Below are 24,408 nucleotides of genomic sequence, written 5' to 3' on the forward strand. Positions count from 1 at the left end.
AGTCTTCAATATTATAGGAATATTAAAGATATTTTCTATTATTTCATATAATCACTCTGTATGATGTAAAAAAGAAATTTCTACACCACAATTGAGGGTGAGATCCACCCCCTGGATTTTCTCTCTCCTCTCAATTATGTATGTACGAATGACATTCGATTTATCTTATATTATATATATGTGTGTGAAAAATATCATGAGAATTCAATTCTTATGTTGTGACCTTTTGATTTGCATACAATTTTCTTTTTCTTTTTTTTAATAAATATGGGGCCTACCACTAACTGAGTCTCAACATGAGAATTCAATTCTCATGCAACATGAGAAAATCAAGGATTTGTGACCAAAATGCCACGTTTTATCAAATTTTTTATCCAAATATCACGTGAACAATATTTTTTACCAGACTGCCACGTGTCATAATTCGCTACCAGTGGTAGCGAATTTCGTGGCCAATGATTTCATGACACATGGTCATATTGTAGACCAAATTCGCTACTAGTGGTAACGAATTATGACATGTCAGCTTTTTCCTGCGAAAGTGTGTCACATGTCATAAAATTATTGGCGAACATAATATGCTACCAGTCATAGCGAATTATGCTTATGTGGCAGTCTGGTGAAAAGTATTGTTTGCGTGACATTTGAGTAAATTTTTTGCCAAAAGATAGCATTTTGATCACTGTTCCGAAAATCAAACCCCATATATATATGGACACAATTAATTTATGTCAGTGTATGAATTATAATTTATGTCAGTGTATGAATTATAAATCTTATATTTAAAATTGTAATTAATTAGATTATTCTCATTAACTAATTATTAATTTTTAATAAATTATAACTGTTAGATATTCAAAAATCAACGGTTAGAGCATCTTACCCATATGAATTGATTTAATAGAATGGCATTAATAACATATAATGTACCAATTCTATTATATTTCAAAGGACAAATATTTATGAAGGCACATGCTTTTATTCTTCTAATAAAATAAAGTTAAAAATGAGGTTGGGTTGGGGCAACTGCCACCGTTTGCCCTAAAAAAAAGGTCCGCTTATGCTTTGTTTAATAAAGAAATAAAGAAATAATATTCATCCATCATGTAATATTGAAGATCAACATAAAACCTTAATTCTAAATCTGACTCTAACAAAACTTGAATGTGTGAATATACGGGATTCGATTCGTCTCACAGAGATAATCAGAATTAATTATCAATTTTTTTTACTAAATAATTATTAAAAAAAAAAAAAACAGCTCTGGATCCCGACTAAATTTAATAATGGACCCGCCCCAACTGAATTACTTGGCAGTTCGGAGGATACGCGATTTATATATATAAAAAAAAAAACTAAATAACACCGGAACTTTCTAATAATCACGACGCGTAAGCCACAAGGCATAAAACGTGTTTTATAAATATTTTTAAAATAAAAATTAATATAATCGGAGAGAAAAGGGCTAACCTCATATATAGCTTCTCTCCCAATTCGCTTGGAAAACTCTACAGTTTGACGCCACACAGAAAGCAGCCGCCACCTCTCTTTCTCTCTCAGGTTATCAACCCTTCTATGGTTCCACAAAACTACTGAACGATGCAGGTACCTTTCTTGATTCATATTCATGTTCCAGCTACATTGGTTTCATGGGTCAATCATGAATTTACTGTGCAGTCAAAGTATCAGTCTCAATAGTTCGTACCATTACGGTATTCCCTCTCTTGTTTGGTGGCCTAGAGAAGATAATTATGTCCATCAAAGTTATTAATAGATTAAAGGGTTTTGGAAATTTATTTACTTTTGACGTATATTCCTATTCCCAGTTTCTTTGTTATTTGGAGAATTGCTGATTGTTTTTGCTAGCAATGCAATAATATTCGGTTTGCTGAGTGTTTTTTTTTTTTTCAATTTTGAATCATTTGAGTTGGTCTTATTGCCTTCTTTTTTTTTTTTCAATTATTTTGGTTGTCCTGTTCCTAATATTGCGGCTCTTTTTGGAGTTGTATAGGACAGGAAGAGAAGTGCTACCGGTTATGGTCTTTTCGGGATGAAATGGGATTGCAGCAACATTTTCTTCTTTTTTGTTGAAATTTTCTATATCCAAAGGTAGCTAGCTCATTTGATATAAGGCTTTGTTGATGAGTATAATGTACGCGTTCTTAGAATTTTGTCTTTGCTCTTCTGCCAGGTCAGTAGTGTTGGTGCTTTGGTTCTTGGCACTGCTCTTTTATCCAAATTCGACTTTGTAGCATATGATATAATGTCATAAAAATATTAGCTTCGAGATTTTTAGTTGGGCTGGTTCTTGCAATTTCATATAGCTGTGGTTGGTATGTTGTTTTGTTTGCAGACATGATGATCTTGTCATGCACAGAAAGTTCATGGAAAATTTGCCTCTTTCATTTTTCGGGTTAGAGTTTCTTGATTATGAGCTATTCAACTTTATTTGCAGAATATGTTACGAGCAAAGCAGATCGGTACCCTTTCAAGCAGTGCTAGGAGTTTTTTTCTTAGTGGTTCAAGATGTAATGCGGCAGATGGCAACTCATGCACTTGCACTGAGGATGAAACGTGTCTGTCAAAAAGACAGCAGAAAAGAAATGAAGTTTTACTTGTGCAGAAGCCATCCTCCTTAGTATCCAAAACTACATCTCGAGTAGAAGGAACCTTGGTTGCAGGAAACTCAGCAAATGGGCCGGTTTCCCACAAGGCTGAGGGTGCTAATCAATCTGGTCATGTACAAGAAGTTAGGTCTACTTCATTTCCATCAAGTAAACCAGACTCTGTAACATATGCCTGTGTTGTTGATGGTGCTCAGAACCATGTTTCACACTCATCTCCTATTAATGCTGACCAGTTTTATAGGGCCGGTTTTGCAGCTGTCAATTTTCTTTCTGATTTAGTTAATTATAAGCTTCCTGTATCAGATGGGATGGGAATACTGAGCTACTCTAATAATTGCATGGTTGATCCCGCCAGAACCCTACCCAATATCAGATCTTCCAATGTGAAACAAATTAAAAAGGAGGACTTTACCAGTATTCATCCCAAACCAGCTGTTTCTACTCATCCAGGGCCGTCGAACCATTCAAGTAATTATCATGGTGCAAAGGGAAAAGGTGATAAATCAAATATAGGTAAAGGCTTTAAGCATGTTGCTTCTTCAGGGACAGAGAAGTCAGGGGTGGCTCCTAATATTCCTTTAAATAATCATGACCGCAAAGCCTTGCCACCAAGAACAAAAACTCATTCAAACGGCTATGTGACAAATTTTGGTTCCAACACACAAACTTCAAATCCACAGATGTTGGGGTCATTCAAGGAAAGTTTCAATAAACAGCCCAGGGATCTGAAATTGCCAGCTGGAATTGCTCCAACAAACAGGCACTATGCAAACAATGGGCGTGTTGTGGAAGTGGTTAAAGATATTCTGCAACAGTTAAAGTGGGGTCCTGCCACGGAGAAGGCTCTTTATAACCTGAACTTTTCAATAGATGCATATCAAGCAAACCAAATCATAAAGCAACTTCAAGACCATTCAGTTGCACTAAGTTTCTTTTACTGGTTAAAGCAACAACGGGGTTTCCGGCATGATGAACATACTTACACAACCATGGTTGGTATACTGGGCCGGGCGAGAAAGTTTAGTGCAATAAATGAATTGTTAGAGCAGATGGTTAAGGATGGATGTCAGCCTAATGTTGTAACTTACAATCGTCTAATTCACAGCTATGGCCGTGCAAACTACCTAAAGGAAGCGCTGAATGTGTTCAATCAAATGCAGAAGGTGGGATGCGAACCTGATCGTGTCACTTACTGCACGCTGATTGATATCCATGCAAAATCTGGATTTCTTGATGTGGCAATGTCTATGTATGAAAGAATGCAAAAAGTTGGCCTTTCTCCTGACACCTTTACTTACAGTGTTATAATCAACTGCCTTGGAAAATCTGGTAATTTAGCTGCTGCCCATAGGCTATTTTGTGAGATGGTTGATCAGGGTTGTGTTCCTAATATTGTCACCTACAATATCATGATTGCTTTGCAAGCTAAAGCAAGAAACTATCAGACAGCATTGAATCTATATCGTGACATGCAGAATGCAGGATTTAAACCTGACAAAGTTACTTATAGCATTGTAATGGAGGTGCTTGGCCACTGTGGGTATCTTGAGGAAGCAGAAGCAGTTTTTGTTGAGATGAAACGGAAAAATTGGGTTCCGGATGAACCTGTTTATGGTCTTCTGGTAGACCTGTGGGGAAAGGCTGGTAATGTTGAGAAGGCTTGGGGATGGTATCAGGCGATGCTTAGTGCAGGTTTGCTTCCAAATGTACCAACATGCAATTCCCTTCTCAGCGCATTCCTCAGGATGTATAGGTTACCAGATGCATATAATCTTCTCCATAGCATGGTGGCTCTTGGCCTAAGTCCTTCTTTGCAGACCTATACTTTGCTTCTCAGTTGTTGTACAGAGGCACAATCACCATATGATATGGGTTTTTGTTGTGAGCTTATGGCAGTTACTGGCCATCCTGCGCATGCATTTTTACTGTCCATGCCAGCAGCCGGACCCGATGGTCAAAATGTGCGGGATCATGTAAGCAAATTCTTGGATCTGATGCATTCCGAGGATAGAGAGGGGAAACGAGGTCTTGTAGATGCAGTTGTGGATTTTCTTCACAAATCTGGGCTCAAGGAGGAGGCTGGTTCAGTTTGGGAGGTGGCTGCACAAAGGAATGTGTATCCAGATGCTGTCAAGGAGAAAAGCTCTTGTTATTGGCTTATAAATCTTCATGTCATGTCTGATGGAACTGCTGTAACAGCATTGTCACGAACACTTGCTTGGTTTCGCAGACAGATGCTGATATCTGGGGTTGGCCCTAGCCGGATAGATATTGTCACTGGATGGGGTCGTAGGAGCAGGGTGACAGGTTCTTCCCTTGTGAGACAGGCAGTGCATGAACTGCTGCATATATTCAGTTTCCCATTTTTCACTGAAAATGGCAATTCCGGGTGTTTTGTCGGATGTGGGGAGCCTCTTAATCAATGGTTGCTCCACTCTTATGTGGAACGAATGCATTTACTCTAGTTTGTTATTGTAGAACCATTTCCCCTTCAGCTTTGACACAATTTTGCTGCGGGAAATGAGCTTGGAATGTAATGTTTTATGCACTATTCTAACACTAGTGTGCATTTATCAAAGTTTATTTATTTCGGAATGCTTGATGGTAGTCTTTGATCCCCATATTATTCAATTTGTTTTCTTGCAAAATATTGGAGAACATTATCTTTGGTCATGTCATCTCATTTTTTTATGGTTAAAACATCAGGTCAAAACTGTTACAGATTATGCATGAAACTTCATCTTACTGAGAACTGAGGACAATACCATCCTACCTATTGAACTTTGATCCTTATCGACTACTGAATAAGAAGGCATGCCTAATTCCATGGGGTACGTCTACTTGTTAAAAAAAGACATGCCTCATTTCTCTGGGCACTTGTACTGGTTAATTATATTGTTTCAATAGATAATTCATTTATAACTTCATTAATATTCGAGCTCATTAATTTATCCCATTTATTTGAATAATTGGTCTCAAGGTTCTATGTTTATTCGGATAAAATGTCTAATTCCATGAGGTTCGATGCTTCATCCTTTGAAAAAAAATCTTATCCTCAAAGTTGATGACCTAAAAAGTAAATTAACAAATTTTGCGAAGTAACAATAAAAAGCTGAGAATAAAATTTGCAACCAAAAGTTCAGGAGTCCACGTGACTTGAGGAGCCATTTTTGTCTACGGTGGATCACGTTAGAAAAGGTGCACCATTGGACCGTGGCTGTTTAGCCGTTCGATTTTATAAAAATGATGTCAATGGTAGAGATTGTTTACTAATAACCTCTTGAATAAGTAAGAATTGATAATTGCAAAATGGTTCCTGAAAAATAATTGATATTTATCATCATAGGATTAATATTTCAATAATTTTATTTGTTACACGTACATAAAAATATATGAATTTATAAATCTTTGAATAAAAACTTGGTTTCAGCTAACAATGACCCAATTGTATTTACTATTTAGTTTTGGTCTAAATTTCTATTGGGCTGTTGATGCTTACAAGTGTTTGTTTTATTATTCTAAAGACCCATGGTAGCAGACTAGCAGCTGCATTGGAGGGCAGAATTGGAAGACAAAAGGTAAAGTGAGGACAAAAGAGTAAAGCAACTCGAAGAATAAAAAATGAAGACCATCGAATGCACCAAACCAAAGCTCACCGGTGTCTTTACTCTTCACAGACAAGATCCAATTCATCTTTGCCTTTGCCAACATTCATCATCTGACAGTATGCATTCTTCACAAGAGATGAACCACGACTTCTATTCTTCCAATTTAGCCCGTCATCAGGTTTGCTGGAATTAGAAGGAGGAAATCTTTTAATCTTATTTAAAATAGATGGCTCAAGAAAATTCGTCAGATAGCTTCAATTCCACTCCCCTGTACTCAAATCAACAAGATCATATACTTTAAGATCTAGATCAGAGTTGGGAGGTTTGGGTGAGGCCATCTCAAAAAGATTATTTTGCCCAACTCGCCAAGCATCTGTCCAGAAAAAAATATCCTTACCGTTGCCAATCTCCCACTCTAGATGATGAGCAATCTTCTCTCTGGCAGTGCAAATATTCTTCCAAAGAGTAGAGTCACTTATTCTAGCAATCAGATTACGTTTATAATTCTGCTTTCTACCATACTTGCCAAACAACACCTGGCCCATAGACTATCTTGATCCTTGACTAACTGTCAAGCTAATTTCTGCATGAAAGCTTCATTCTGAATCCTCAAGTTAATAATTCCAAGGCCTCCACACTCCTTTGGACAGCATAACTGATCACAGGCTACATAATGAGCTCTCCTTTTAGACTCTAAATCTCCCCAAATAAAATTTCGTTGCAACTTTTCAATATCCTAACAAACATGCACTGGCAGGATGTTATTCTACATCTGAAAACAAGGAATGACAGAGATTACACTTTTAGCTAAAGTGATTATGCCTGCCAAATATAGGGACTTAGACTTCCAGTCTTGAAGTCTATTTTGAACTCTATTATTCACCTCAGAATAGTGATCCTTTCCTATTCTTCCATGTCTCATCAGAACTCTCAGGTACCGACCGAAGTTATTCACCTTTTTAAAACCACTAGCCTTAGAAATTTCATCCGCAGCTTCCTGAGTAGTATTTTTAGAGAGGAAAATGCAAGATTTCTCTATACTCACACACTGCCCTGATATGCTAGAAAACATCTTCAAGCAATTGATGATGCTATTCAGTTGACTAAGGGAAGCTTCAGCAAAGAGGATGATATCATCTGCAAACAAAAGGTGAGATATAGTAGGACCAGTTTTGCCAGCTTTGATTGGGTTCCAATTCTTCTTTTCCACTTCATCCATGATTAAATGGGTGAGTTTCTCCATGCATAAAATAAAAAGATAAGGGGATAGGGGATCCCCTTGTCTTATTCCCCTCTGAGGCTGAAAACCGTGAGTTCTAGCTCCATTCCACAAAACCTCAAGGTAAGGGCTGGTAACACAACCCATGATAGCACCAATTAAGTCTTCTGGAAAATTCAGATATTCTAGGACTGCTCTTATGAACTTCCAGTTGAGCTTGTCATAAGCTTTCTCCAAATCTATTTTGATAGAGAAATAACTTTTCCTGCCTTTCATCCTGTGCGTAGAATGGATAAGTTCCTGAGCAATTATGATGTTGTCCTGTATGTGTCTCTTTGGAACAAAACTAGTTTGATTTGGGGATATAATGCTCCCCAGAAGTGGTTTGATTTTGTTGACCAGTGTAAAACCCCGTGTATACCCGGAATATTAATATTACATCGTATTAAGTGGTGCTTAATTAAAAATGCGAAATATTCTTTTTCTTTTCAATTATGACGTCATTATCAATTACCAACTTGATTACTTAATCAATTTCATAAAATATCACCTGTATGTAAAATTGCAATAAGACATCTACTGAAATACCTCAATATATAGATAAAGTGTGTATCTAAATCACGGCATTACATCAAGTAATCCGGACAATATCCTGATACATTATTACAATTCCAAAAGACTCAAGACATAACCAAGACATAATAATACTATGTGTCATGGACAATCCCCATGCTCACCAAATAAACATAGTAATCAACAAGTCTCAACATAAAACACCAAAACATAAACTGGAGCTATAAGCATAAAAGCAGCATGCAAATCCAGCATCCAATCAAGGCAGCATAATATAACAGCAATCTAACTCAGCTCCGGCCTCCTGCCGCCTGAGGTCTCAACATTACCTGACCCTGAAATAAGCATTCCCCAGACGTGGGGTGAGATCTCTAAACTAGAAATCTCAGTAAGACAAGGGGTCCTCAAGGATCTTCCACCCCAAGCTCACTTACATGTGCAATATAAGTTCAAAAAGCATTTATATCATTATCAGTTCCAAAACTATATAGTGCAACAGATATCTATGGCATGTGTGTAATCACTATCTACTGGCCAGAGAAATGTAGGAATACGTCTATTCCCTACATGTAGTACAAGGAACACCGCTTGCACCTCACCCTATTGTATGTTCTACATACTCAGGCTTACCGTATAGGTGGAACACCTCCATGCATATCAACAGGGCACTAACATACAATAGCTCAACAACATTTCCAAAACATCAAAAGCATGTAACACAACATGCATATACCATATCCCCATGGGACATGGTGGAACCACAACATGGCTAAACCGAGGACACGAAAGCTTACCTCTAAGCTAGCTATCCAATGCCACAAGCTCAAAGTCCAATCACAGCGGATCACAATCTGATATGGACCAAATATAAATCAATAAACATATACCACATGCATACAATTAAAGACAACGTCTTCTCATTACGTTTTCAAGTCTTAAAGCTTCTAACAAAGCCACAAGCCTTTAATCCCATGATTCTGGCTTAATCCATTAAAAACAGAAGTTCAACTTCATCAATCTAGGGTCTATAAACCCCCAATAGCCTACTGTATGCACAACACAGCTACTGTTCTGCGAAATCCAGAATATTCGGATACTCCTCGGGACCATATCCGGATATGCAATATCCGGATATCTCACTGTCCATATCTGGATATGCAATATCCAGATATCCCAAAACCCCATATCCGAATACACATATCCGGATGTCATATCCGGATATCCAATATCCGGATATTCCACGGGCAGATATCCAGATATTTCACGACAGAATGCAGTTTCTGCATTTTTGTGAAGATATCCCAAAAAGGTTCCTTTTTACCGATTTTAAGCACCTAATCATGCATTTCTAGGCATGTTCAACATTACCCAACAACAAGTTATCATCTTTTATTCATAACATGCATCAAGCTTCCATTTTTAAGCCTTAAAACTCAAGTTAAAGGTTGATACACATACCCTAGCTCAAAACAGAAGGAAAGGTTGCCCTTTGGAGCTCACAATCAGTCTCAAGCTACTGTCACAAGAGGATGCACGAAAATGGTAAGAAAGGTTGACCCTTTAGCACCAAAGATCAACACTTGGACCACCAAAAACCCAAGACAATGCTTCTTTCAACCCAACCACCAAGGTAAGCCCCCAAACAAACAAGAACAGTGGCTGATCACTCAGAAAAATGGTGTCTTCCAACCTCCCAAGGCTCACTCAAATAAGAACAAGTGTTTAGGAAGAAGGTTTTAAGGAGAAACAAGTATAAAATGATCACAAAGTCTCAAAATGGAGCAAATGGCAATGGAACAGTATAGGAGGTCAGCCACCAAGGAGAACTCACGCTGGTTTTCTGGTATCTAGGGCAATGTGCCCTTAGTAAGTGTATTTATAGCTAAAACTCACTTAAGCACACAATATTAACTTTAATTGCTACGCTTAGCATTTTAATCCCAAACTTTGGATTATGAAAGTACATAATTTTCTAAGAATTAACATATTTTTCTTATATTTTTCTGAGCAACTTTCCGGTACGCGCTTTTCAAAGCCAGTACCGGTTTCCAGCACCAGTTCTCATTATTTGGACTTGAAACTCATTTTGCAAGTCCTACATATTATTCTAGTAATTATCATGCACTTACTTTAATTTTCCGGGATACTTTTTCGGCACGCATTTATACCGACTAGCAGAACCGGTATCTGCACTTTTCTTCCGAGAAGCGACTTTCAGCATTCTTAATCACTTATTATGATTATTAAGCCTCATAAATAATTATTAGGGTCAATTATGGAATCATTTCCTATTTTTGCATAATTAATTAATTAAATACCTTAATTAACGCTGCAGGTTCTACAACCAGGATCTTACTGAGACCCTTGTAAACAGAATTGCATAAGGCAATAGGCCTGAACTGCCTCAACAAACAAGGCCTGTCAACTTTAGGAATGAGGGCAATGAGTGTATGGTTTACCTCTCTAATCTGATCTGGATGATGGAGATAATCTGTTAAAAATTTGAGTTTTAAACAAATCCCAATTCCTTTGATAGAACATGGCTGGAAGTCCATCTGGTCCGGGAGCTTTAAGAGGAGGCATTTGAAAAAAATGTCTTTTTGACATCCTCAAAAGAAATATTCAGAGATAGCTTAGCAAGTTGATCCTCTCTTATTTCTGGCCAGCTGCTTTTAATTGTCACCCAAACTGGAACATCATTATTGTCCTTGAACAAATCAAGGAAAAAACCTCTGGCTAAGGTAATTAGATCCTCTTCTGCAGTCACCCAGCTCACCGGTGTCTTTACTCTTTAGGAACCCTAGCCCTTTTTTTCCCTCTTAATCATTGAGACATCCATACGTCACGTGACCATATTTCTCTTCGATTTCACTGAACCCACAAGCCACAAGACCATCCTCCATTTTGTTCTAGCCCAAGTAGTTTGCCCAATCCGCCACTTGAACCAAACCACTCTCACAAAAATGACAAAATGCAAAGAAGGATCGATTGAATAGTGAGATCGAGCACACATGGATGCTGATGGATTAACTATCGAGGCTCGTACACGCGGAGGGAGCGATATAAAAGAAGCGAGTGACGAAACGTAACGTATGAGTGGGAAGATTTGGCATAAGCCTATCATTGGGATGTTACACTTGTAGATGGAAAAACAACTCAATCTTGATGTGCATTGGGCTCATCGATGAGGAATCAAGGAATTCACTTCATATATGAAAAAGTTCTCCATGCAATAAGGAATTTGAACTTAAGACTCCTTATCCCATTTGTGTAGATGTATATGCATGGTTGAATCTTGGAGAAAAAACTTTTTAAGGATTGTGTTCTGTTAACTGAAAAATAATTGATGAAGCAAATTGATAACCCATTTATTCAAGTGTTATGGGAAAGACAACCAAAATTCCAACCTATTTTTCATAAAATTTTCACCAACACATTTTTACTTCTTTGATTTTAACATTGGGTCAATTTTCTACTTTACATTTTATAAAAAAAAATAAAAAATCTTGCACCAGAAAAGAAATATACAATTCCAAGTTAAGTCATTCAATTGAATTACTAATCGACTGCTGATTCAATTATAAAAATCTTTCAAAAACAATGATATTTAATTATTTTTATATAGTTTAGTGAAACATTTTGTTGTTTTGATTTTTATTCTTTTTAGTTGAAATTCTGGACAGCGATTGCTAATTTAATGGGAGTCAAAACGCCAAAATTTCTGTGGCACAAAATTAGGGTCTTAAATATCCCATTGTTACTTGTTGTGTAGACTCGCACGCCACACACACTTACATAACTGTTAGCAAGGCAATATGTTATTAGAAGAGAAAATACAAAAAAAAATATAAATTTTATGTACTTTTATATGTATATAAAAAATAAAAATTTTAAAATAATTCCACTATTATATTGCCCAATTGTTGAAACGGTGGGCAACAGATAAAACGGTGCCCAACGAGTTTAATAAAAATTTAAAAATCAGAGAAGTTTGGGAAAAAAAACAGAACCGACAAAAAATGCTTTGAAGATGGGAAACGGCCGAGTGAACATGGTTCAGGTTTGGCTTTTTTAAACCAAACTGAACCAGTTAGCTGATCTAATTCCATTTTCAGCCTTCGACTCGGGCTGAATTAAACCGGTTTAGGATCAATGTGGACCCCACTTTAAAGTCTTCGATCTAGAGGTGTTATTGGCCCAGCCGGGTCAGGCTTTTGTTTTAAAAAATTAAGCTTGTATTTAAATATATTAGTCTGACCAATCTTGTTACTTATTATGAATATAAGTATTAGCATGAAACTTAATTTATTTATAAAAAATAAAAATCTGATTTAATCTGTTAGTCTGTTCAAAAAAATAAGACAACAAAAATTTATCCAAACAAAATATATGATCAACAGTACTAATAATTACACAAAGATTCATAAATTCAATGTATATTCAAACAGTATAATATAGAACAAAATTATTCAAAAAATTTGTTTAACCAATAAAATGGAATGAAATGGGTTGAGGAGGAAGAAAGGGCTATTATAAGTAGTATAGAAAATATAAAATAAAAATAAAAGTTAGTATACCAAGCCAACCTGGTGAGAGGCTTCCACGTAGGGATGTAAATGGGCTAGGTCGGCTTACAGGGGCCTACGGCCTAGCTATATTAGGCCAGACTTGGCCTATTATAAATAGTAAAATAGAATAGGCCTAAGCTTTTATAAATACCTATTTAGAAAATAGGCCATAGATTTTTTTGTACATGTCTAGCCTATAAGCCTACAGACCGGCCTATATCACATTATTTATTTAAAATATAATAAATAAAATTATTATTTTAATAATTTTGAATAATAAAATAATATTATTTTAGTTATTCTTTTAATTTTGAATGTTTAATAGGCTTAAACAGGCTAACAGACCTAGGCCAAGGCATTTTTTTTTTTAAATATAGGTCAGACCAGACTTGTAATTTGGGGCCTACACAGGTTAATAGGCCAGGTCATACTAGGGGTGTTCGCGGTCTGGATTGGATCGGTTTTGGAAGCAAATATTATCTGATCCAATCCCTTCGGTTTGATTATATCATCATCCATTCGGTTTGGATTTTTTTTCAAATCCGATCCGATCCAATCCAATTTTTTTCAATTTGGATTGGATCGATTTTCGGTTTTTTAAAAATTCTAAAATTTATTTCATGATTATTTTGCAAATAGCATCTTTTGTATATATTGGCTTTGTAATTTTTATTTTTTTTGAAATACAAAAGCATTAGTAAACTATAATATAATTTTTTTTTGGTAATGAGATATGAAGCTCTACAAAGATAAAAAAAAATTGATGAGACGTGACTAGATTTTTTCTTGAGTTTAGTTGATGGGTTAATGAGTCTTAGGTTTAGAAATTTTTGGACTATAATTGGGAAAAAAACCCAAGTAGGTAGAAGGGAATTAATATATTAGATCGGTTTGGATTAGATCGGTTTTCATCAACCCATCCAAAAACCGATCCAATCCAATTAAAATTTGCGGTTTTTTTTCGGTTTTCAATTTTTCGATTTTCGGTTTATTCGGTTATCGGTTTTTCAGTTCGATTATTGCGGTTTGAATCGGTTTGGATCGGTTGATGAACACCCCTAGGTCATACCCAATGTTTTTTATACAGGTATGACCTATTTAAGCCACAGCCTAGCCTAGCCCAGCCCATTTACACCCTTACTTCCAGGCCAGATTTTTGTATTGGAGTCTGAGGCATTTTTCTTAAACGAGCTTTTATACAAGTCTAAGTTTGATTTCAACAACCAATTTTTGACATATAAGTTCAGACCTTCACAAGCCAGGCCAAAGGCCTCTGAAAGACCCCTTGGTTCATTTAGCACCCGCGAAGAGGACTAAAGGCCTGTTTGGATAAGTATTTTTCTCTCCAAAAACTGTTTTTTTAAAAAAATAAAAGCATTTTTCACTTTAAGTTCATTTATATGTCTATTTTTAAAAAAAGTATAAGTCACAAAAAAGTCAAAAATCTATTTTTTTGGAAGTTAAAAATTTTAACTTCTAAAAAAAACAAAAGTTAAAAGCCAATTTTTTTTAAAAAAAAAACTCAATATTTTAAAAAATAATTAAATAACTTTAATTTTTATAAAAAATACTTTTAAAATAAACAAGGCATAAATACTATTTTTTTTTAAAGGTTAAACAAACAGGCTCAATTGAGGGTTATTACATACTATGATAGTTTTTTTTTTTTTTTTTTTTTGAAATAACTTACTGAATAGTTAGCCCCGGTTATATGAAAAAAGAAAGATAAGAGAGAATGAATAGATTTAAATATTTATAAATAGAGCTTAATGTTTCTGTTTTTAGTGGAAAAAAAAATTATGCCATATTTACATAAAAGTGAGTGGATTTTATTGATATTTTCTCTCTCTTCTTTTTATAATAAGACTTACTCAATTTTATGCTATATTGCACTAACACACGACACGGGATATGACACGATACGACACGTTGACATATTAATTTTAAAAAATATCATATTTTGACACGTTAAAACACGTTTTGATATTAAATAATATTTTTAATATATAATATAATTTATATTTAATACATATAACAACCTATAATAAGTCATATAACCAATCAAATATTCAAATTTCATAATATAAATATAAAGCAAAAATAATTTTTTGTGCCTTGTTAATTTTTCATGTCAAATTTTATAAAAGAAAAAATAATTATTTATAATTTTTTTTATGTTTAGTTAATAAAATAAAATTTAGACCTAAAAAAAGTGTTAGATATATATCAGAGCGTTGACCATATGTCCTAAAATAATATTGTCCACGTGTCGGAAGTGTCAGTGTCCGACACGCATTTTTTAAAATAAATTATGTGTCGTGCTTTGCAGCTTTTGTGTGAGTGTAATTGAGAAAAAATTTATGCAACAGGAAATATTTTTCCGTTGTAAATATTATTCTCCTCCTTTATCGATGGATGATGCATGTCATATTTTATTTTTATTTTTTTATAAATTTTAAATTCAAATTCTTTAGAACTAATCCTGTATATTTTTTTATAATTTTAATATATAGCTTTTATATTTTGTTTGAATTTATACTTTTTAAATTTTGCTTAAATTTAAAATATTTATACAATACACGAAATACTTATTAATTTCCTAGTATGCAAAAAATTCAGTTGGTGTTATTATAGTAGTAAGAATACTGTGCTCTATATTATTATATGTGTGTCAGTGTCATGCATTAAAAATATAATTAAAATAAAAGATAATAATAACCGATAAAAACTGGTATGAGATATATTGTAATATTTTTATTTCGCTTGACAAAAATTTAAGAATTTCACTAGTTATACTTGATTGAAAGAGGTGAAAAATAAATTAGGTTATATATATAGAGGAAGGATATTCTGATTACCAACATTTTCTACTACTAACTTACTACTAATCTAATAATTATCATTGGATCAAAGAGAGAGAATGCTAAAAAGTTTATGAAGAGGGAGAAAATATTGATCCAATGGTGATTAGATAGGTAGTAAGTTGATAGTGAAAAATTTTGATAGTAAGAATATCCCTCCTCGTATATATATATATATATATATATATATGTCAACTACTTATATGTCTTTGACAGGCTGCACTCTGATAAAATTTTCATGCGTCTATTGGTTGACCTAATATCAGTGATCTTATGGACAAGATGATATTTGTGGAACCTCAATAATATATTATTGTTATATTAGGCTGATCTTATTTCTGTAGGAGAAGAGCGAGTCATTAGTATTTATTGATTAGTTTTTATTTATGTTTTTCTTTCTTTTTGTTTGGGTTCCTGGCCCTTTTATTTACCCAAAAAAAATAAAAAAATTCATGCGTCTATTGGTGAAGAGTAGACACGCTGAATTAAAATATAAATATATAAAAAATAAGAGTAAATTGGCTATAATTAAAAAATAAAATTCTATAAACATACTAAACTATACGTTAGTGTGGTTTCAACAGTGAGTCGTTACTTCAACGATGATACGATGTTTAATTTTTAATGGCAAGTAAGGAGAACCATGTTGGCTAAAACCATAACGAAAAAGAAAAGTTATAAAAGTAACGAAATCTTATAATATAATGACAAGAGGGAGCAGGGCTGCCTGCAGACCGAGGATGGTCCACCTAAATTTTAATTTTTTATTTTATTTTATATATGTAATAATATTTTTTAATTATAATAAATTATTTGTATTGATAAATAGTCTCTCCCTTAAAAATATTTATAATAGTTCATATCTCATATTAGTCTTAATAATATTTATAACTTTAAATTTATTTTTTTTGCCTTTTATTATAATTTTTTTTGGGTTCGGCAGCTGCCTACATGTCTCATTTGGCTAGATTGAATGTAGATATTGGAATGATGATCATGAGAAAGAGAAAGATAGACACAATTAATAAATGTGAATTATAAATTAATTAATCTCGCATAGAAATTTAGTCCATTTGCTAAATTTTTTGTTCTGATGATATAAGATACATAAATTTCATGTTATGAAAGTCATGCTCAATATGAAATAGGTTAGAGCACGCGGGCAATGAAATATGCTGTGTTTTATTACAATATTTTATGGGTAAAGTGTGTGTCATTTTAAAATATGTAAAGTTGTATTATTTTAAGAGAGAGAAAGAGATAGATAAAGGAAGAGAGAAAGTTGACAAAAAAATAAAAATGTGAGTCCCACCTCTTTGTGAGAGTGAAAAAATATAAGTTGTGTCATTTAAAAAGATAAACATTTTTCCCATATTTTATAGCAATTTATGATACTAATGCGTGTTTGAGTATTCAAATAATGGTGGTTGGTTATAAAAAAATAAAATAAAATAATGGTGGTTGGAAGTGAAATTAAATGGATATCACACACAAATATATAAGACAAAGTGTAGAATTGTCAAATCTGATGAGAAAATAAAGAGAGTGCAGGCGACAAGAATTTATTTTATTTAAAAGAATTTTATTTAAATGTAAAGTGTATAATTTTAATCAACTTGAGTTTTATTTAATGAAAAGTTTAGAAACTTTCACGTAGTTTAATCTTTTATTATTTACTCCCCGTGCATTGTATTTAATCACTTGTTTCGCGTTTTATTTTATTTTATTCACAGGTGCAATTGACATATTAACCTAATTTTTGATGGCATCAAATGTGAATTTTGATGGAAAAAATTATTAGAAAGCAAAAGATTAAAAACAAAACACAAAGGATAGATGATAAAAGTTAAACCACTTTGAGATTTTTTAATTTATTCCTTAATTAAACCAAAATATAAAAAGTCTAATTCTGAATTATTTGTTAAGAGACTTGCTAAAAAGTACCTTTCTAAGTTAATTAAGAAGAAAATAATAAAAAGTATTAAATAAAACTAGAATATTTATTATATTGAAATCACAAAAGCATTAAATATTTTTTACATTAATTGGAAGCATTTAATTAATTAATTAATTAATTAATTATTCCAAATCTCAATTCTTTATACTCTAACATTAATTATTTTCAATTTTTTATGTTAATTTTTTTCCACAAATCTCGTCTACTCATCATACTCTCAAATTTATTCCTTTCAAATTTATTTTTTAATTAAAATTGCTCTTTATGTTCAAATCTCAACTATTGCACTCTTTTATATATTCTTTTATTCTCCTTACTATGAGAGGGAAATACACGTTATTATTTACTTCTCTTTTTTCTAAATTCAAATTCAAATTCCTTAGAACTATTCTCGTATATCTTAGATATAATTTTAATATATAGTTTTACATTCACCAAAAATAATAATATACAGTTTTAGATTTTATTTTAATTAATTATGTATACACCTCTCATAATTTTAGTTTTTTTAATTTATACTTTTAAAATTTTACTTGAACTTATAACATTTATGCAATACACGAAATTCTCACTAATTTGCTAATTATACAAGAAATTCAGTTAATGTTATCATAGTAATAAAATTATCGGCTCGATATTATTATTATTATTTTTTTGAGTATAATCTGGAGGTATCTTTATTCAACATCCTCCTGTCATCTTGCCCCTCCTCTGGTTATCTTGCCCTTGGGTACTTCATTCGAAGAGAGAGGCACATCCTCTGACCCCCAATTTTTTTTAAAGAATTTGTTTAAAGCAGGGTTTGAACCCCCTAACTCAAGAGAATCCCAGACTCAAGCAAATCCTTGGGAGCTCAGTTGCCAACTGAGCTACCCGATTTTGGCTCGATATTATTAAATGGCGTGTTATGCATTACAATTATAATTAAAATAAAAGATATTACTAACCTATAAAACTCGTACGAGACATATTGTAAGATATTTGTTTTGTCTGAGAACAAAGAATTTCTCTAATTATACTTGGTTAAAGGAGGAAAAAAATAAATTCGGTTTGTTAAATGTGTTTTCACTCTAATAATTTTTTTCATGTTTCCATGAGTGGACATGCAGAATTAGAATATAAGTATATAAAAAATAAGAGTAAATTAGCTATAATTAAAAAATAAAGATCATATAAATAAAAGGTTCGTTTTTTTTTGCAGGAAGCCCAATATGACGTTGTTTTGAGACAGAAATCATAGTGTTTTTGTAATTTTAATTTATTTTAGGGTTATAATAATTTTTATATTTATAATTTTTTAAGATTTCAATACCAAATTGATGTCGTTTTAGAAATAAATACATATAACTTATTTGCAGTAATTGCAGAGACATTTTTCCCATAAATATAATAAACGTATGTTAGTGTGGTTTCAACAGTGAGTCATTACTTTAACGTTGATGTGTATGATGTATAACTTTAACTAGACCCATATATATCGGACGAACAAAAAAAAAATCGAATTATTTATCTCATAAAAATTAATGTAAATTAAAAAATATTTCGCTGCATTTTATTTAAATAAATTCTATGAGGCAATGTTATAAAACTCGGACCGATTATTGATCCGGTCGGGTCACTGAGTTACTAGTTCAACCATTGGATTATTAGTTCAACCGCTTAAACCGGATATATATATATATATATATATATATATATATATATATATATATAGGGAAAAATGTTTGTCATTTTAGATGACATAAAGTTATGTCATTTTAAGAGAGAGGCAGACACATAAATTTTTTTTATTTAAATTTTAAATTAAAAAAAGCCACTCACTTTCTCTCTCCCATGATTTTTATTTTCTGTGTCTATCTCTCTCCTAAAATGACATAACTTATGTCATTTCAAATGACAAACACCAAACCCATATATATATATATATTTAAATTAAAAAAATAATATAACCTAATAACTTATTTTTGAAATATATTTTAATCTTCTTTATTAATAATATGAATATTAAGAAAACATATTATTGTCAGTAAAATAATTAATGAAAATGAAGTTGAAACATATATATTGATAGAAGAATAAAATAGTAGATTAAGAAAATATAAAAATATAATACAATTCTGAAATTAATAATTTTTTAAAAGAAAAAACTTTTCAATTTCTATTTTGTTTCAAAGTAAGAAATTTTTAAATTTCCAATGCAACACATGCACTCTATTAATAAATTACTTTTCCAAAACCAAGAAAATGAAGGGTCTGTTTGATTTCTATTCTCAAAAACAGTTTTTAAGTTTTTAAAACAAAAAAGTAAAAAAATCTGTTTGGAAGTGATTGTTTTGTAAATTGCTTCCCATAACAATGATTGTTTTTTAGTTTTAAAAATCAAAAAACCAAAACAACCTCACATGTTCTCCATAGGTGCTTTATGTTTTTTTTTTTGCGGTGGCAAATTCGTAAATAATAGGATTCATTAGTGACAATTTTATAAATATGAGAACTCAATGATATAACTTTACGATGGCATTTTGGTAATTCTAAAACTTCATTAATGGCATTTTTGTAAATAACTACAACTTCTTTATAACTTTAATTTAACTACACTTAAACAAGTTTTTTTTGTTTTTTTACTCTCAAAATCAATTTTTAAAATTCATATTCAAAACAGCTTTTGAAAACAAAAAAACTAAAACACTTTCAAACACACCCAAAAACTCTTCAACTTGTTTTGGAGAATGGGTAGTTGGTTTGGAGTAATTTTTATCTTTAATGTGTACTTTTCCCAAACAAAAAGCAAATTCCAAGAACCACTTGGAACCCTTCTTCTTTCATTATCGTATTTGGGATGAAGACTTGGGTGAGTCAACTGAAGTACGATGCGTGGCATATCCTATTGTTTCAATCCCTAAAATCAAACCCGGATGTTTCTCATTTCCAGTAACCCAATTTGTCTACAAACAAAATCCAATATTCTCATCTCCGCTAACCTCATTTTTTCAGTACTATTGTTTCAATCTATAATCTTTTTTCTTCTTCATCTATGAGGGTGGTGGTTACCATGAATGAAAAAAAAACCCACAATGAAACTCAAAGAGAAAGTCTTGGAGAGAGATAAAATACCATGGTGAAGAAGGCTATGCTAGTGGATGTCAAGATCTTGAAGGGAAACGATGAAATATCGGAAAGATTCTTTTTTTTCCATCTCCGTCAAGATCTGTAATCTTTCTTCTTCTTCATTTTCGACCGGATTTTTTTGAATCGGCGGGTCACCGGTTTTTAAATACTCGGCCGGTTTCCACCGGTTCTTACCGGGTGGTTGACATCGATCCAATAGGTTGCCCAGACCGGTCACACGGCCGGTTTTCGGTTCGAATCGGCCGGTCCGGTCCGGTTTTTATAACATTGCTATGAGGTATCTAACTCCAACTTTTTGTACATGTAGTATATGATAATGGCCAATCAAATTCAGATAATCACGCAATACATAAAGAAGAAAAATTTTAAAGTTGTGCTTGACATCAAGGTAATAATGAAGATGGCCCCAACTTGCACTTGCAAAAGTGATAAAACTCATTTCGCGATGCACTTTTGATCCTTGCTCCTGCTGAAAATAAATGATAAACAATCTATAAATAAAAGTGTCAAATAAATAAGCATGTATAAATCATGCATAAATATACACTCATGTCGTATAACTACAAACTACTATCAACAGTGTGCTATTTGTAAATCTACGCAGTACACATAAATGCATAGCAACTGCATATTGATTTTACATGAATGACTATCAAAGGGAGGACAGTACCTTTAGCGTGTATAAATTTGTTATCTCGCCATATTTCTCAAAATGACTGTGCGGGGAACAAATAAATTGTGTTTAGATGCTTGTTTCTGAAATATTTACAGCAGTAAATCTAATGATCTTAGCCACATAAAGACGAGTTTCTTAGGCAGTAAATATATATATAAAAAAAACGTGTTGGCGGGCGGGGAAGGTCAGCCTGCCGAAATGAGCCCATTTTGTCACCTCTAACTGTCAGCATTTAATATCAGCATGTAATAGGTTTTTATATTTATCCACACAAAAAATAGTTAGTATCTAGATTACTATCTATTTATGTTTTCTATTTTTTTGGAGATATTATAATCTATCTATATTTTCTATAGTTGCCTCTAAATCGATTCTGAGGTGTGTGTATTTGTGACATATATAGTAGATAAAGAGTTGACAAATATATGAGTTAGTACGTTCAATATTCTAACAAACACTTTATAGTTAAAGTTGAATGTGGTAATATAAAAACCATTCATTAGCTTAATTGCAAAAATATAAATAATTATTCACAAAATTAACATATACATATAAGCATATATTTAATTTATCGTATTTAATCTCAATAATCCTTCAACTTTACCAACAATAATTTGGTGAAAAATATGAAAAGCCAACTACTCACGGGTTGAAAACAACTAATTATAAATAGCATTAAAATAATGATATAATGCAAAACATTGAATGATCATTCATTTTAATTGAGTAATTATTAAGAATACTTTTTTTTAATTCAAACAAAACTCGACTCCGTGTATGAAGTTTTGTACTTGTGGGCTTAGTGATTACCTGACTATCCACCAAACTCTGCAAAGGCATTTTGTTTGATCCTTTGATATAAAATGCAAATGCCATTGTATTAGCTTGTCCTGTAGTTATTCAAAGTTTACGTAGTTTAACTTGGCTTCTTTTAGTATTTCTCAGCAATGAACTTTTGTTTATCACAATCTGATTGTTCAATTTTTTTATATACTTGTTTCTGAAATATTTACAACAGTAAATTCAATGATCTTAGCCACACAAAGACGAATTTATAAGACAGTAAATATAAGAAAAAGCCCATTTGGCATGCAGGTGAGGGCGAGCCCATTGTGCTACATCTAACTGTCAATATTTTATAGGGAAAAGTTCACTAATGTCCCTGTGGTTTACTTCAGAATCACTTATGCCCCTGTGGTTTTTTTCCTATCACATATGCCCCTGTGGTTTGTAAAAGGGTATGTTTTTTTATCACATATACCGCTGTGGTTTCTTATTTTTTACAAAGCACAAGGGCATACGTGATAGGAAAAAAATCACAGGGGCATAAATGATTCTGAAGCAAACCACAGGGGCATTGGTGAACTTTTCCCTATTTTATATCAACATATAATAGGTTTTTATATCTATCCACAAAAAATATTCTTATAGTTGCATCTAGATTACTATCTATCTATGTTTTCTAAAGTTAGATAATAATCATAAGAAGAAAAATGTGTTGGCGGGCTAACCCGTCCGTTTGGCGGGCGGGGGGCCGAGCCCATTTTGTCCCATCTAGCTATCAGTATTTTATGTAAGCATATAATAGATTTTTACATCTATGCACAAAAAAAGGTTCTTATAGTTGCGTCTAAGTTATTATCTATATATGTTTTCTACAGTTAGACACTAAACATAAGAAAAAGAAAAAGAAAACGTGTTGGTGGGTAGGATGGGTCGGCCCTCCGAGTCGAGCCCATTTTACCTCCTCTTGTCGGCATTTTGTATAAGCATGTAGTAACATTAATATTACTCCTTTTTTCAAACGATTGGAAGTTAAAAATTTAGAAGTTATTTTTTAAACTTTTAAAAAAATATTAAAGCTACTTTTTTAGGTCTTAGTTTTTATGAAAAATTATTTAATTATTATAAGCTCCTAAACATATTTTTTTAATTAAAAAACACCTATATAAAACTAACTACTCAGTAGTTTGGAAACATGTAATCATAAATAGCATTAAAATAATATTTCGGTAAAAACTGATTTTTCAAGCTTCTAACAAAATAATGTTTAGTTTGGTTAATTTTTTGTAGCAGCAAAATTAATTCATCCTAATATGTAAAATAATTAAGCCAGATGGACAAAATATTAACAAATATTATTAATATTATCTAACCTTGTTTTCAAATTATTATTTTTATATCAACTATACATATATATTTAAAATTTTAAATATTTTTTTCGTTCAATCTATAATTTTATATTAAAATTAAATTTATTATATATATATATATATCTTTTTTCCAGTTTCATAATTAATCCTAATAGGTATTATAGTTAAACCCAACAGACATAATAAAAAATATTATTAATATGCTTAAAAGTTTTCCATCCAGAAAGTAGTGAGAAACATTAAATACTGAACTCTTTTTTCACCTATCAAGTTAAAATTCAAATTTAAAAAGCTTAAATTTTAAATATTAAATTTTTTCCCATTTTGCCACCTCTTGTCAGCATTTTGTATAAGCATGTAGTAGTATTAAATATATTACTCCTTTTTTCAAATGATTAGAAGTTATTTTTTAAACTTTTTAGAAAATATTAAAGCTACTTTTGTTTAGGTTTTAGTTTTTATGAAAAATTATTTAATTATTATAAACTGCTAAACATATTTTTTTATAAAAAAAAACCTTTATAAAGCCAACTAATCAATAGGTTGGAAACATGTAAGCATAAATAGCATTAAAATATTCTTTCGATAAAATTTATTTTTTAAAGCTTCTAACAAAAAAATGTTTGGTTTGTTTAATTTTTTGCAGCAACAAAATTAATTAATCCTAATAGGTATATTAATTAAGCCCAATAGACATAATATTAAAATTATTTTTTTCATCAACTATACATATATTTCTATAATTTTAATTTTTTTGTTAATCTATAATTTTAAATTAAAATTAATTTTATTATATATATTTTTTCCAATTTTATAATTGATCCTAATTGGTATTATAATCACACCCAACAGACATAATAATAAATATTATTAATATGCTTAACAATTTTTCATGCAGAAAGTAGAGAGAAATATTAAATGCTAAACTTTTTTTTCACCTATCAAGTTCAAAATCTAAATTTAAAAAGTTTAAATTTTAAATATTAAATATTTTCCCACCCAATATACATAATAATAAATATTACTAATTGGCTTAA

The 24,408-nt window shown here is 32.0% G+C and overlaps 1 protein-coding gene across 5 annotated transcripts; it reads left to right on the forward strand.

Annotated features, from left to right (window-relative positions):
- The first annotated feature begins 1,477 nt into the window (after positions 1 to 1,477).
- On the forward strand, positions 1,478 to 5,242 carry LOC133315833 (pentatricopeptide repeat-containing protein At1g74750-like). Of its 5 annotated transcripts, none has more exons than XM_061517509.1 (3): positions 1,478 to 1,605; positions 2,012 to 2,109; positions 2,456 to 5,242. In XM_061517509.1, the coding sequence occupies exon 3, from the start codon at positions 2,459 to 2,461 to the stop codon at positions 5,090 to 5,092; it is 2,634 nt and encodes an 877-aa protein (XP_061373493.1). In that variant the 5' UTR covers positions 1,478 to 1,605; positions 2,012 to 2,109; positions 2,456 to 2,458; the 3' UTR covers positions 5,093 to 5,242. The 5 variants fall into 5 exon arrangements, with proteins under 5 accessions (XP_061373493.1, XP_061373491.1, XP_061373494.1 ...); XM_061517507.1 differs by having other exon boundaries at positions 1,519 to 1,605; positions 2,017 to 2,109; positions 2,192 to 5,242; XM_061517510.1 differs by having other exon boundaries at positions 1,519 to 1,605; positions 2,017 to 2,109.
- The last annotated feature ends 19,166 nt before the right edge of the window (positions 5,243 to 24,408 follow it).

The sequence above is a fragment of the Gastrolobium bilobum genome, unplaced genomic scaffold, assembly GCF_033153095.1.
Source record: "Gastrolobium bilobum isolate Gb01-03AN ecotype WA unplaced genomic scaffold, APGP_CSIRO_Gbil_v1 utg2673, whole genome shotgun sequence".
Classification (NCBI taxonomy): Eukaryota; Viridiplantae; Streptophyta; class Magnoliopsida; order Fabales; family Fabaceae; genus Gastrolobium; species Gastrolobium bilobum.